We start from the raw sequence: 15,425 nt of genomic DNA on the forward strand, positions 1-15,425 counted from the left end.
TTATTATTTAAAAGTAAATTCATTATTTATTAGTTTCTACTATTTCAAAATAAAATTTCAATCATTTCCCTTTAAAAATTATCTGAAATCAAAGGGAAGGAGCTCCACGATGAGCCCACGAATGTACAAAATCTTCATACTGACCTGTTTAAAAAAACAGCCCCTTTTTCACAAACTTATTTATTAACAAGTGAATCGTTATACGCATATTTAATATTAACAAGTTTATTCTTTGAGATAATTTTATTAAAGTTGTATTCAAACACAACACAGTTTTGCAAAAAACCCCCCAGTTGCCAGGTACAGTCTCCTCAGCTTCTAATATTTCTTTTCTCTGCGGTATTTATCTAAACCAGAAACTTGCAAATAAAATCACGTTGGACAAAAACACCATGTGAGGTATATGATGACATACAGCAATTATAAACCTTGGAACACACAGGTATTGATGTATAAATGCTTTAGCAGTTAAAAATAAAATGCACAGTGGCACTCTGCAGTGAGATGTACACGAGGCTCCCACCAACTTCCACCAGGATTCTGCTTTTTTGCATCAATAACGGATCCTCTGCATTGAAGCAACTTAATTACAGGATTTTTTTTCTTCTGATGCATACAAAATTGATTATGAACAAAAAAGGCCAAATCTACCATATAATGCACCTGGACGGAGCAATCCATAACTCCAGGCTGGGTTCAGGGCACAGGGGGAATCTCGCCCATTGCTTTTAAACCGGCCACGCTACTGTTGACTAGATGTACACGCTCATCTCAAAATAAATAGTCATCCCACGATACGCACTGTGTCACATAAATATTTCTACAGCAGCTATTGCTATGACTCCATATCACACTTTGGAGAGAAACAGCTAAAATCAGGGAGGGGAAAAAAACAAAAAAAATCAGGGAAAAAAATATTATCTATCCTGAAACACCACAGTAAATATTAAATATTTTATTGTTGGCACGTCATTGGCAAATAAGTAACAACACATTAATGACAAAATAAATAATAAAAAGCAAGTAATGAATTTGGTCCCCAAGCAACCCTTTGACAAAGTCATCCAAGAGCAAAACCCAGTGAAGCTAGGAGCAGAATCCAGCTCGACACTACTCAGCCTCCTGGTCCACCAGCAACGGTTCCACCTCCAGCACCACTAAACCAGAGTGTCCTCCCTCCTGCTGACGGTACAGGATGAATTGCACCGTCACCTGTTATTTTGGGGTAAGGAAGTAATTAACTAGGACACAGAGGTAGCATTTGCAGTACTTGCTTTCAATTAAACCCAAAATAAGCCGTACAGAATAAAAGCAGCCATCCATTTAGTTCTGGCACGGACGCTGAATACCACAGTCCGCAGAGGAAAGCTTAAAACTTGCTGTGTCTAATTTGTGTACCATAGTGTAAGTATTATCCATTTATTTAATCCCGACTGTGGAATCTTCTACATTAGCATATAACCTTTTCCAAATCCTACTTAACGCTCATTTTCAGTACTTCTTTATGGCAAAAAAGTTCAATCATATTTCACTGGCAACACCAGAAAAGGGAACATACAGAAAAATTCTAACTCAAAACTTCAGCTCTCGTTGGTTACATGGCTCAAATACACATGAAAACATCCTTTACTTCCTCATCCTCGCGCTTGCAAGGGTCCTAAATGTGAAAATCATGAGTTAGAGGCACGTTCACCTAGGAACAGCGTGGAATCAGACATATTGCCCTGTACTACTCCAGCCCCAGGGGTCTAAACACTACAGGCTGGGCTGAGGGAGAGGAAGTTATTAAAAACTTTCCTTAGCAATAGATCAGCAGGACCTGAAGAGAAAACAAAATTCTAATTTCCTGCAAAAATTGTAGGTGGTTTGATATTTACAGGCACTGACACACAGACAACACTATGACTCAATAGTTAATGCTGTTTTCAACACAGAATTGTGCAATTAGACATAATTATTTATTTCTATTGTAAAACAGACCATCAGAAATACCACTAATCTAAAAAGAATTAACAAGTATGTACTTGTCATCTTTCTTGATGGTTCCAGCTTGCAAACAAAATTATTGACTTTGAGCACAGATAGCCTATAAATAAGTAAAATAAAAAAAATCTGAGGTGGGCATCTAGAAGGGACAGGAGAGATCTGAGAAGGACATTAGGTGGGTGTAGTAGATGAGGCCAAGCAGGGAGCCTCCCACATAAGGATCTGCATGAAAGCATGTTTAAAGGCACGTGGTGTAGAAACAAGCGGCCACCTGTACACCCGGGTACCTTCTACGAAATCCAATGTATGGTCCTATATGTTCAGCTTTCACAGAGCCTGGATCACCACTACTGTTACATGTAAAATCCCATTTAAAAAATGAAATCGTTTCTCTGGGAGGAAATTTGATCTACAGAATTCTACCAGGAACACTTTAGATCAGTTAAAATAACTTGGCTGGCAGACAATGGTTGTGAGAAGTTTGAGGCTAAGGTATGTAATTATTTAGAAAAGTAAGGAGAGAAAAAAAATAAGCTTTCTGGGAGGCCTGGATGAATGGAGAGGAAATTCTCTACATCCTAGGCAGAGCCCCAAGGATTATCCGACCTTCCCAAAGCTTTCCAGCATCCCACCTCTGAGGCCCCCCAACTACAGCCTAGACAGGATTTCCTTCAGAGACAGCAGGTCAGTGCTCCTTTTTGAGGCTTTCTATAGTATTATGTGCAGAATGCTTTCTTCTCAGAGCTTAGAAAATTAGTTTTATAGCATATAAAGCTACCACTTAAATTTCCTGCCATTTTCTCTTTTTCTTTTTTCTAGGCCTTACTGTACTTTCAGCTGAGCAGCTCCCCAAGCATTAACAGTTGCACTTGTGGAAAAAGACACTGTGAATTGGGAGCTAAATTTGCTGAAATCACACTGTGGGCTTGGGACGAGCCTGGGCTGTAGCACGGTGCAGTATCTCTCTCAGCCACCAAGCTGGCAACAGCAACACAGCTTTCCAAGAGGAATAAATTACAAACACAAGTTCTGTGGAGCTTATCAAAGAGTATTTCCAGAAGATGTTTTTGTAGCATATGTACTCAGCTGCTCATATTTTTTAAATAAATGCTGAACTGCCAAGAATACTTAGTATAAAAACTAACTTGATGCTCAAGTCTGACTTTTTGGGGGAAACTTTAAGACCTAAGCATGCAGACAGCCCAAAGTGGAGGAGACAACCAAACTGGCTTCTCAGAGTAAAGTTCATGTCAGCCACTGAGCTAATGTATCAAATTTGTCTCATTAAATTAAACAATTTAATAATAATTCAAAAAAATGAAAGCGTTTTGAGACAAAAGTGGGTATTTACAGGAGTGCAGAGAAGTTGTATGTTTGGCTGGGAAACTCTCCTGGCTGAACCGTCAGGTCAGACACATTCTTTGCAGAGTGTAATTAAATTACAAAGCATGATGTTTTGTAGAGGTATATAATAGATTCCAAGTGGTTCCCCTGCAAATCACAAAAGGTGCAAGAGAAGAGTCTGTGTACAACAGCTTGGCTCTTGCTCAATATACTTTGGCTATCTAGTAACAACCTGGCTACACTTAATGAAAAGAAATACATGCGGAGGATTTGAACACAGTTCACTGACAATCGGGTGGTGTCAAAAAAAAAAAAAAAAAGGGCAAAAAAATCTTGGTAAAGGGCTTTGTCAGAACTAAATACAAAGCAGAGTTGTTTAGTTTTGGTGGGAGAAGGAAGCAGGGTGAAAAGAGGGTAGTAAACTTACAGAAAAGGACAACATTTTCTGGAAAAAGTTGCACTAGATTCAGTCTCTTAGGAACTTGGTGATGGCAGCTGCTACTAAGGGCAGAACTGGCCATCAACTGATTTTAGAGTATGTAGTATTGCATCCTTGTGTACAAGTGCAACATTAAGTAATCATGCATGTAAAATGAAGCTCTAATAAGGTTCACCAGGGATCCCTACAGCAGGCAAATCCAGTCTTAGCCTCTCTGATGGAGAAGGCACCCTATCAGGCTCTTTTAAACCCTGGGCTTTGTGGCTTCTTGAGAAACTCCAACCACCTCTATTGCAAAGCAGCAGTTGGAAGGAAACACTTACTGGAAAAGAAAATCATGTCCAATTTACAATTCAAATGTGCAAAGCTATGAAACTCCTCTTAAAATGAAAAGGAGGACAATTCATACTTTACAAACAATCAGCCACTTCCATTATTTATCGAAAATAACTGGCTTATTGTGCAACCAAACAGCTTTAACTGTAGACACCAAGGAAACAGGATGACCATGTTATCCTGTTAAACTGAGCCGAAACAACTCCAGTGTAATCCTGCACTAAGTAATGCTGGAGCTGCTGTTCCAGCTATGATCAGGAGTCCATTTGTTTCTAAAAATAGTCAATGCCAGCCGTGTCAGATGGAAGTGAAAGAATACTGCCGCAGACACAGAGCAAGTGAACTCTTAATCCTTGCTTGGACCTTGAGAAATGAGAGTTTATTTTCCACCTAATGAAACTCTGGACACTATCAGGAACAAGGTCTACTAGAATTAGACAATTTTTGCAACTACTCCTCAAAACAAAGACTGTATGTTACACAAATGATCAATTACAAAACACCTCCCCCTTCAAAATTATGACTTTTTGGTTTAATTCCTGTCTTCCAAAACCCAGCTGATCCTGTTCTTCGTTTTCTGGTCTAACATGACATATCAGTTTGTTAGATTTTTTATTTTCTTGCTTGGCAAGAGACAGTAATGAAGCTCTCTTTAAAAGCATTGACTTCCATACCTTCAGGGCTTCTCAAAGCAGGAGGTCTGCTTTTGTTTTCTCTTGATTACAAATACTTCATACATTTTCAACTAACACTATATACTTGACTAGATTCCTATAAGCTCCTCAACCTGATTTGGAAGCATCTGTTTTCAATATAATTTGAACTGGAGGACTATTAGCAAGATTGGATTCAGACTCCAATCAAGACAGAACCCAGAAATGAATGTCATGTGCACACTGGCACCACGATCCTGGGGCAGGGCTCAGAGAGGGGGGAGGTTTGTGGCCAATATAAAAGTTCCTTTTCAGAGTACATCATAGAAAAGCATCTGCAAATACGCACAGAATGTACAGTAAGGGTCATCAAGATCAAATTCTAAGGGGTTTTGGGTAAATAAATACTGGCTGGTTTATGTTTCCAGCTGGGTTGGAAGAAAGAGTCACTACTTCGTGCACAGAACAAATGGCCCGAGTGCTCAAAGCAGCCACATGGGCTATCAACCCTGAACCCTGCAGTCTGCTCATGCACAAGAAACTGAATTATCTCATAAAAGATAGAACTACGATGTATTTCGAAACGGGCCACGAACCACAGTTTAGCCTCACCACTGCAGTGAAGGATTGTCTTCCCACGATGCAGAATGTTTTACTAAACTGCCCACTTAAGTCGCCATGGCTGGAGATGCAGAAAACACAGATGGCTATTCTGAATGACAGTATAATTTAACTGTCCATCCAAAGGCCAGGGTCAGCTGTCCCATCCCTTGTCTAATTGGAGTGGATTATGAAATTACTTTAATCAGAAAGACAAGACTGATGCCTGGGAATCATAACTTCTGGAACCATTCCAGGTAAATCTGGTAAAGAACTTCCTTTTAATATGGAACGGATTAACACAATATGCTTCAGCATGGTCCTGAAATCACTCTTCATTTTATCCTGTTTTATAGTTTGAGTTCACGGGGCTAAGTACCAAGATCTTTTCAGACACAAAGCTAAAATTCTTACTTCAGCAAAAATCAGAAAGGCTCCTCTTTACACTCTTTTAAGTGAAAATACAAGCTATAGTAACAACGACAGGTGACTGTGAACCTATAATGAACAGTAAGACTAAGTACCACCCTATTCCTGTTCGCTAGGCTTCTAAAGCAGAAGTAAAATATTACTCTAAACATTTTGCTTTCAATTTCTTGATCACAAAATGCTAACGCTCAATCTAGGAGAACAGGACTAACAATAACCAATATACTGTGGGCATCTTATGTATGTCCCCTGAATATAAGAGTAAAAAAAATTATAGCGTTACAAGTTTGCTCAAGACTTTCAAGAAACTGGCATACTAATCTAGATAACTGTGTATTGGTTGGCCCTTAGCATGTCTCCACCAGCACAGCTGCTGGTTTTCAGAGGCACTCAGTGTCTCAACACATCTGATTTTGCCCCAAACTATGTAGTTAAGGGTAGCTGCAGCATTTCTTTGTTAAGCGCTATTTTCTAAAACTAAGTTTGCCAAAACCTCATTGTTTGTCTCTGACGTTAATGCAATCTAGCAGTAACACTTAACAATTTAACCAAATTCTCAAAGCTATAATTCTACATCTGCATTTAAAAACAGGCAGATTTGGGGTTTGTTTTGGTTTGTTTGTTTGTTTGGAATTTTTGTAGGTTTTTTACATTTATCAGACAGCAAACCTAAGAAAAACAGCACAATACGCAATCCGCCCTCCCCAAATTTTAGTAAACTAGCTATTGGCTACAAGATATAAATTAAGCTGTGCAATGTAGCTTTAATATAGATATTTTCTATAAACCTGTTGTTCTTATCAAGAAATATAATTATAAAAAGCATACAAATGATTGTTCAGAAAAAAAGATTTTATAATCAGATTAGAATTATAGAAAAAAAAAATCCTGATTTTAAAAAAAAATCCAGAATTTCCAATCTACTTATTAGCAAGCCTATCCTGAGAAACTCTAGCTACAACAGGCAAAGGATACAAAAATGTCTAGAAACAAAACTCCAAAGCTCCCAATAAGCCATGGAAGATGGTGTAAAAAGTAGAGGGTCCGGAAGGATTCAGTAGCTGGCATCTTCAAAACCAGGCTCAGTCCATACGTACAGTTTCCCATCATGGCTAATGCAAACAGCAGGTAAGAGGTGCCTTCTGTGGATCTTCTTCGGAACTAAACACAAAGAAGTTTGCAAATACAAAGAAATGTTAAAACACAGTAGTCAGTTTAGACAACTTTTGGCATTTTGTACTATAACACATCCAAAGAGTTTCAGTCATTCTTATCCATCTCTTCCTGGGCTCTGAATCCTCCAACCTTAGTGCTTTCAGCAAATATCACTGAAAACTACAGAAATTGTTACAGTTCGTAGAAGGGGCTTTGGTTGATGTAATTTTTATGTAAATGCAAAGCAGCAAGGATTATCTGCTTCCAAATGATATTTAGCTCTTATTTTGCTCTACCAGTCAGTTGTTTTTTTTAATATACTGATAGTGAATAGGCTGCGGGGCGGGGAGGGAGAGATCAGCAACGGCATCTTTGTGAAAAGGGGCTAAAATTCTAAACTAATTTTCCTCTAATTCTAACTTTTGGTCCTGTGGTTGGTTACTTAAGGTAGAATAGTTTGGAAAAAGGGAGATATCACTTGCTCGTGACAACAATCACACAAAGCATGTTTCTGCTCATAGCTGAAAAATCCAACTGTAAACACTTTCTCTTCCCTGGCCAATCAATCCTCTTCTATCAAAGACCATAATTTTCCTAAAATTCTCACCATTCTCCTCTGAATGGGAAAAGATGCCCATTTTTTCTTTACTGTTTGAGAAACCCACAAAAGGAAAGTAGACCTTTGAGTTCAAGAATCCAACATTTCAAGCAACAGAGAGTATTTTGTAAAATATACAAGTGTACTTAGCCAAAAACCTACTTACTTACATTTTTATAAAGCTGAGGAAATCTGCTTCCCAAGTAAAACACACAGGATATATAGCCGCAAATGAAGCCTGACATTTCAATCATATCAAGAGAGCTCTGAAAAAGAAAGGTACATATATTTTGGCAAGAATGTTTTCAGGCATTTCAGAGGATTAAACTGAGAGTCCAGTGGCTGATTTTCTGGACAGAACTCCTTTCAAAGCAGTTCAGTGCTGCTTTTCAAATGACCAAAGAAGGCTAGAAAGGGTTTAATCTTTATCTCACAACAATGCACGCTGCTGCGTCATAGCCATGACCGAGATCAAAATGAGTGCCGGGCTTTAGGATACGACACTAATATCAATCCAGTCCTGCTAAAAAAGCCTGGGTACAATAATTCAAACCAAAACTAAGAACTGTAGCTAAGGCCACTAAAAAAAATGAATCATCCTGTCTGGAGAAGGCAAAATACTCATTTTTCACAGTTTAAGAGTTGTTAGTTTTCTCACTCTAGCTGTGTTTTGAAAATAAGCTGCTTCCCTGCTGGGCACTGTTGCTGGATTACAATTATTTTACTGGCATTAGTATGAAGGCCATAAAAGTGCTAGAACAGCCTGTGAACTTTCCTGCTGAAATGACAGCAGCAGCAGGTACAATTGTAATTTTCCACTTCTATTGATTTCACTTGTGACTGTGTAGTCTCTACATGGATGCCTCCAGTATTTAACGCAAGCGGAAACACAACATGTATACATGCTATTTCACAGAGCAGCACATCCTAATGACCCAAGGGCCAGAATAAGCCCAAAACACCTGAAGCTGCTAAAAGAAACAATTTTATAACTTCTTTATTTTGGGATTTATGGTCCATAGTTAAAATATCCACATAGTGCCACATTTATGATTTCTAAATCGTTACGGAAAACATCATCCAAATGTCTCTAAGGCTTGGAGTACACAAGACACTTTTCAAGACATTTTTGGGTGGGATTTTTTTGGAATGGAAGCAGGTAAGAACTTACATTATTCCTTGTGATTACTGTGTTCCGGTCTTGGTTTCTTAATAACAGCTGACAGGGTAAAATAACACACAGGGCTACACACACGATGATCCAGGTTACACAGAAATTCTTCAGGCTTTTGCTGCCTAGAATGACATACAAACAAATTAGCTGAAAAATAACATCTGCTGTTGATTTAAGGTTACTTTTTGTTTGCAATATAGATATGTAAATTTAAAGGTACAATTTCATGTATCTTTTTCTCGACAGCAATGGAAGTCCACCTTTTCCTTCTGGGCTCTGTGCCCACCCTTGCTCACTATTATAGTTGTGCTCTGTCCTCGTGCAACAACTGAGAGCAGCAGTGCAGAAACAGGAGGGGAACTCCTTAAATGAGCATTGCTACCAAGAAAGAAAATTTTCATACTCAGCTTATTTTGTACATTAACTCCTAATAGTTTATTATCAAATAATAGCTGATAAACAGAAAACTGCCTAGTAGAATAGAATGTAAGAGTTTCTTTCAGCACATCTTGATTTAAAACTGCAAAAGCAAGGATATTTGAAAAATAAATTAACAAAAATATCTCTAAGATATATATGTAATCTAAGTGCTCTGCTGGACCAGTCTCCATGTCCATGGTTGGTTAGATATCAAACCTTACCAAGACTCACATATTCAAAGACACGGACTCCATCTAGCAAGTCTCCATAGACATCTACAAGACAACTTAAAGACAGCAGACAATCCTACAGAACACTGGAGCTGTGCTACCTTCTGTATCTACAAGAGGCTGGCAAAGTCCTGCAGTCACTGTTACCTGTGGAACAAACTGCTGTACAGCACTAGTAAGCCAAAGACCTGTAGTCTAAATAAGACAAACTTAGTAGTGCTGTACCACAGGCTGCACTTGAGATATAAAAGTGATGAACTTGTCTAGGCTAACTGCTCCAGAACTGGGTATTAAAAGCCCTCTTTTAAGGCTTTATTCACAGTATCATGCCTCCCTCTCCAGCTATGCAAACCATTGAGCTGAAACCAGCACCAGCACTTAAAACCTACAAAAGCCTGTGTTTGTTTTCAAGAGTAGGCAGCAGGAAGGAACCATCTTCAGCACTGACCTATCTCCAGGTTTATTATCAGTTCCATATTGAATGAATCTGCTTTATCCCTATTTAGTCTGCTGGGCAGGCATCTGTTTTACTTCAGCTTTTTGTTACCTTTGCTGCACCATGGATTTTCTTTGATACTTTTTTTTTTTTTTTGAGATTGATGAGTTAATGTTTTTGATTTGATACAATGTGAATAGAGCTTTCTGTCTTCCATTTCAGCCAGAACAGTAGTCCCTTGGTCAGCTGAATACTACAGCTACTGCCAGGATTTTATGAAGCACAACTCAAGTAATTTCATTCCCCTTTAACATGCTTTTTAACTATATATATTGAAACCGAACGCACGAAGATGTCAAGATATTTTATGCTATAAGCAAATAAAGTCCTGTTTCAATCAACATGAAGGAAACTAACCAAACCACACAGAGAAATAATGCTTGCTTTCAACGTATACATATATTTAGATAGCTCTAAGTACATAGTAAAACCAGGAAGTAAGTTAAAATATGGAACCAGATTCCACAAAACTACTGCATTTTTTCCTGTCTATATAAACTGAAAGTACTGCATGGAAAATATTTACAAATATAATGAGAGGAGAGAGAAGAGGATTTTCACAAGAGCCTGAGGAAATGAAGTAACAGGCCTAACAAATTCAACCAGAATTTGTGCACTCTTATTTTTTGATCCCTCTGGAAAAAAAAGTTATTTAACCACCACAGAAAGCATCAAGGTAAAGAGTGTGCTATATTATAGAGAACATTTTAATTTTTGAAAAAACCTTACATTTCGTCATCTGATTCTTGAGCTTATAGTAGACAAATTGCGAAATCATAATTATATCCATGTTAACATAAAAAATGGCAGTGACAATCTGAAAGAGAAGACACATTTGCTTGTTCAGTATACAAATACTTCAAAATACCTTAATTTAACTACATGGAAATTTTGCTTCATAATGTGAATGACAAATACCAAAGCACTGCCAAAAAAAAAAAAAAAGAAAAAAAGCATTTCCAGCACAAAACAAGTGAGGCTGCTGCAGATGAACACAGTGTAAACCTTATGCAACAGGGACTTGCTGACACAATCGCAATAGCTGCTCATTTTCCAGGATGCATAGCAAAAATTCCTACCTGGGCAGACTGATAAATCCTTCTTGCCCAGAAGCTTAAGTCTGCTCCACCTAGTTTTCCAGCACTTCGGAAGCTACTAATCTAACTCAGTGCCTCTTCCCTCAATAAGACAAAAATGATGTTCTCTCTTCCCCTTTTCATAATGGGGAGATGGAACGGTTAGCGCCACACGTTAAGTTGTGAAAGAGAAGAGAACTCTGTCCACCCTTGGGGTCCATCTCCAGCTTGTGAAGACTTCTGCAGGTGGCTGCCACATACCTCTTTCTCTTTTAATTAAGAGTAAAAAAATAAAAACAGCAGGTAAGAAAGTTTCAGGCACAATTAATGTATCGCTGACAACTACTGTTTCTTTCAAAGAAACCCTTCCCTTAATGAAGAAAATACATTTTCAAATTAGCCAGATTAACATGTTCAAATTAGCATTGCTTTGCTAATATATTTTTCCTAATAAAAAAAAAAAAAAGAAAAAAGCAAAAGTAAGTTTCAAGAGTAGAAACCCCAAAACATCTTGATCTATTACAAGCCAAACAACACAACTTCCTTCCAGCCCTATTTGCTCTGCAAGCTTACTTTGAAGCTGAAGCTTAACTGAAAATTCCTCACTTCATTCATCATTGAGTAACACCCAGTACGTCTCTCCAAATGTTAATTACAAGTGTGAAAGAACACATGATAGCATCAATGTATGTATTTGGGAAATTATGACTTATTTTATGGATGGTAGAGCAGTGAACAGAACACAAAACCATCTTCTTTTCCAGCACATACTTCACTGTGCAATATTAAGTCATCCTAGAGTTTAAAGACACAGCTTGAAAAGAATAAATCAAAAAGTAGGAGTATTGACAGATTACCTGAATTGGCAGTTGATTTGTTAAATAGCAGCCTATGAAATTTGTAAGATCTCCAGCTATCCAACACAGCAGAAAGCCCAAAGACAGTGCTTGATCCACTCTTCCGTTCTGACAGGCAATGTAAATTTGACTGGCACAAATTCCAGAAGTAATTGTAAAATAGTGTAAGCAAAATGTTTAATAAGATCAGAAGTACATTTTTCAAAATCCGAATAAAGAAAGATTAAAACTCTAACCACAAGAGACCCATCACAGCAATACTCACCTTTTGAAGAAGAACTCAGTATCATTATAGCTCACCATGTCTTACTCTAGCATAACAAAAGGCTCAAATCACAACCTCATTACTGCTTGCATGTGCTCCTTTTTTCTGGCCTTTATTGAAATATCATTTTCTGGACACCAGAACTATGCCGCAAGCATTTTATATTAATCTGCTGTAAATATCAGCTTTTAAAACACCAAAATAAGAAAAACACTGTCACTTAATATAGAAGGGCTAAGAATGAACACAGCTTCTAAGAGAGTTGACACCTATGCTTATGCCTCTAAATTGGAGAACTTTTATTCAGATTCACAATGGGGACTATGAAGCAATCCCAAACGTAAGCCCATTAGACATATCTTGATGAATTCCATGCTCACTAACATGACAGTTTTTATGCAAAGCCCCTTTCAACTAATATTTCTGAAGCTCAACAACTTACTAAGAGTGGTTTTATTTTGCTTGATTTCCATAGCCCTTTTACTAGTTCAGTAAATTATATCCCCCTTATGGGGACAGGCTTTGGAGTCAATCCCATTTTGTTTCAGGCATTTTCACCTGCTGGGAGCATTTCTACTTTTCCTTTGTCATCTCCTACCTACATATTTGAAACCTGAACCCAGTGCCAGTGACCAAGCAGCAACTGATTTAGCACTAGCAAAGAGCTAACTCATGTGCTGCTTCTGACCTTCTCTCAATCCAAATTTCTTTGGCAGAAGCCAGCACAACAGTATTGGTGACATGGCATGTGGTTTAAATAAACACTGAGCCAGCTTCTGCTGCAAGTGTGCCTGCGCGTGCACACACATCTCAGAGTGGAGAAGATAAGAGAGAAGAGGTGATTTATTCTCATTTGCCCTAAGTGGCAGAGATTAGTGTCAAGTCAGTACAACAGAACAGTACATCAAGCTCATTTGTCAACCACTAAATATTGTTGCAAACATGAACAACATGCTTCTCTGGCATATTATATCTGTATTATGCAGATAGAGAAACATATCCAAGATAAAATAAAAAAAAAAAAAAAAAAAAAAAAAAAAAAAAAAGGCAGCTTTTGAAAAAGGCTTCAGGCAAGATTACTCATGTTTGAATCTGAGGACTGCTTAAGACTTTAAACTTACGGTAGTGCAGCAAACAGAAAACAGACAATGGAAATCAGTCCTATGACAACGCTCCAATACTCCCACGCATTCTCGACACATTCTTCTAGGAGATGCCAAATCCATGGTGTTCCATTTATGCACAATCTCCTATTCTCTACTGGGGAGATATTGAAAGCATGTGTATGCAGCTGAGAAGCCATCATTCCTGGACCGAGATTCAATTTCAGAAGTTTATTTCTGCCTCCATTTTTACCCCATGCAAATCCGCAAATCCGTTTACCAATGCTGAATATCCTCTGTGAAAAGACCTCTGCATCCAGACGGATGCTTGATATCACAGTTATTTCCAATCTCATAAACGAACCTGCCAAATTCAAAGAAATAAATACAGCCAGTGTGAATAAGACATTAACCGTACAATGCTTGTTTATATTTATTGCTTGCAGAAGAGAAGTTAGACTTCCAAGAAAGAAAAATACTTTGTGGTCCATCGCATTCATTAGCTCTTGACAAACATGCAACACTCCAGATTTATATCATTTTAGTCTGAGGTTGTGTTAGACACAGACTGCCAGTTACAGTGAGGTGCCAGCACCCTGCTATAGGGTAAACCAAGCAATTTATTTGCACTTAAGACCAAAACTCTGATTTTCATGTTCAATATTATGCCAATAAAGTCACAGTACTTTCTTTAATGGCACTAGCCTGGATGCTGAACACTCTACTCGCACTGACAAAATATAAACATAATGTTCTTTATGTAACTATTTTCAGGACAATATTATGAAAAAGAAGTCACTTATGACTCAGACGCCCTGAGAGCTCTAAGTTCTACTTGATCTAGATAGCTCATCAGGCTAACTAGTGATTCAACACACTCTCAAACAGTTTGTGCTATTTAATACTTCACCGCAGAGATGGAAAGCATAAAAAACTTGCAGAAGACAAATGTTGGGTATTCCTGCCTCCAAAATGCCCAGAATGAAACACAATAATGCAATACATCTTAAATTTTGAAGAAACAGAGAGTTGCACTTGACCTTTAAAAATATTTTCTTGTAGCCAATTATAATTCTGGATACTTTTTGTTCCTGCTAAAATACTAATCGTATTTGAAATTTGAATACTTACTTAGAAGGATAACCATTACAAAATTGAAGAAAATTTAAATAAAAATGCTGAATTATCTTGAATAATTGAAACTTCCTGCTGACAAAAAACCGCTGACTTCCTACTCATTCTGATGATAATTTAAGTCCCCTGAAGGTTAATAATTTGTTATATAAAGGAGTTTAAAGTCAACTAGGTATTAAGGAAAAAAGGCAAAGTACATATATTGTTTAAAAAAAACCAACAAAATATTAGTAGGTTCACCTATTTAGTATTTAAAGACAGATGTAGAACCAGTATTAGGAAAGATGATTAAAACTTCTAAGACCATTTGGAACATCTCAGATGCACAGCAAATTCAGAAAATGGGAGGAAGTAATACTGAGGTATAAGAGCACCCCTCCAGAAGTGAATAATGTTATTTAATATCTCCAGACAACAGTGCCCAAAGGCCTGATGTTTGTGGCTGGGATTTTTGATGTTCTTCACTCCACACACAGGGGGACAGGGCTCAGAAGGGTTGGCAGCATATCCTTTCTGCCATGTAACTGGTTGGAGCGACCCTCATTATACATCAGACTACTTTTGGGTCTTGATGAAGTTTCACAAAGTTTGTTTTCACAGAGCATCATTCACTGTAAAGTCAGGACTCACTTTGCTAGTCATCGAGAAACCTGCTTTTTCTTTTCATGAGACTTCACGTGGTGTTAAATGCTGGACTGAGTTTTCTGTAGAAACCAGCTGCCTCTGAAGAGAACTGTCATCACTGGACCTAAATCAATTAAATAATAAAAAAAGAACATGTATTCATACACTGTGAATTGACCTTAACCTATTAGATCTACTCAGCTTATGCTGGTGAAGTTATTAGACTTTGTAGCCATCTTTGAAAATAATTTTTAAAGTTTAAAAAAAAGTTGTGAGTAATGTTTCAAGTGAGCTTGCCCATTCTGGTACTCTGCAGCTGAATAGGGCTTTACCACCCACTAAAAAGGGAGAAACGTCAAAGCACACATACTACTTAGGAAGCTTTTAGGCATGAACTTTCAAGCATTTGTAAACATTGTAACAAAAACCTTATACAATTTATTAACCTTCATCTGAAAATAAGCAAATGTGTCAGCTGTAAAAAAAAAAAAAAAAAAAAAAAAAAA

At 37.7% G+C, this 15,425-nt stretch overlaps 1 protein-coding gene across 3 annotated transcripts in view; it reads right to left on the reverse strand.

Moving 5' to 3' along the window:
• Positions 1 to 209: 209 nt before the first annotated feature.
• Positions 210 to 15,425, reverse strand: part of PQLC2L (PQ loop repeat containing 2-like) — an 18,603-nt gene continuing 3,387 nt past the window's right edge. For 2 of the 3 annotated variants that reach the window (XM_014946035.1, XM_014946034.1), the window contains exons 2-9: positions 14,926 to 15,043; positions 13,180 to 13,525; positions 11,794 to 11,923; positions 10,590 to 10,677; positions 8,712 to 8,836; positions 7,711 to 7,806; positions 6,763 to 6,948; positions 210 to 1,212 (exon numbers count right to left, since the gene is read on the reverse strand). In XM_014946035.1, coding sequence (XP_014801521.1) covers positions 1,111 to 1,212; positions 6,763 to 6,948; positions 7,711 to 7,806; positions 8,712 to 8,836; positions 10,590 to 10,677; positions 11,794 to 11,923; positions 13,180 to 13,517 — 1,065 coding nt within the window. In that variant the 5' untranslated portion in view covers positions 13,518 to 13,525; positions 14,926 to 15,043 and the 3' untranslated portion in view covers positions 210 to 1,110. The remainder of the gene's footprint in view (positions 1,213 to 6,762; positions 6,949 to 7,710; positions 7,807 to 8,711; positions 8,837 to 10,589; positions 10,678 to 11,793; positions 11,924 to 13,179; positions 13,526 to 14,925; positions 15,044 to 15,425) is intronic. The other variant, XM_014946036.1, reaches the window with a different exon arrangement.

Source organism: Calidris pugnax, unplaced genomic scaffold (assembly GCF_001431845.1).
Source record: "Calidris pugnax isolate Ruff unplaced genomic scaffold, ASM143184v1 scaffold111, whole genome shotgun sequence".
In the NCBI taxonomy this organism is placed as follows: Eukaryota; Metazoa; Chordata; class Aves; order Charadriiformes; family Scolopacidae; genus Calidris; species Calidris pugnax.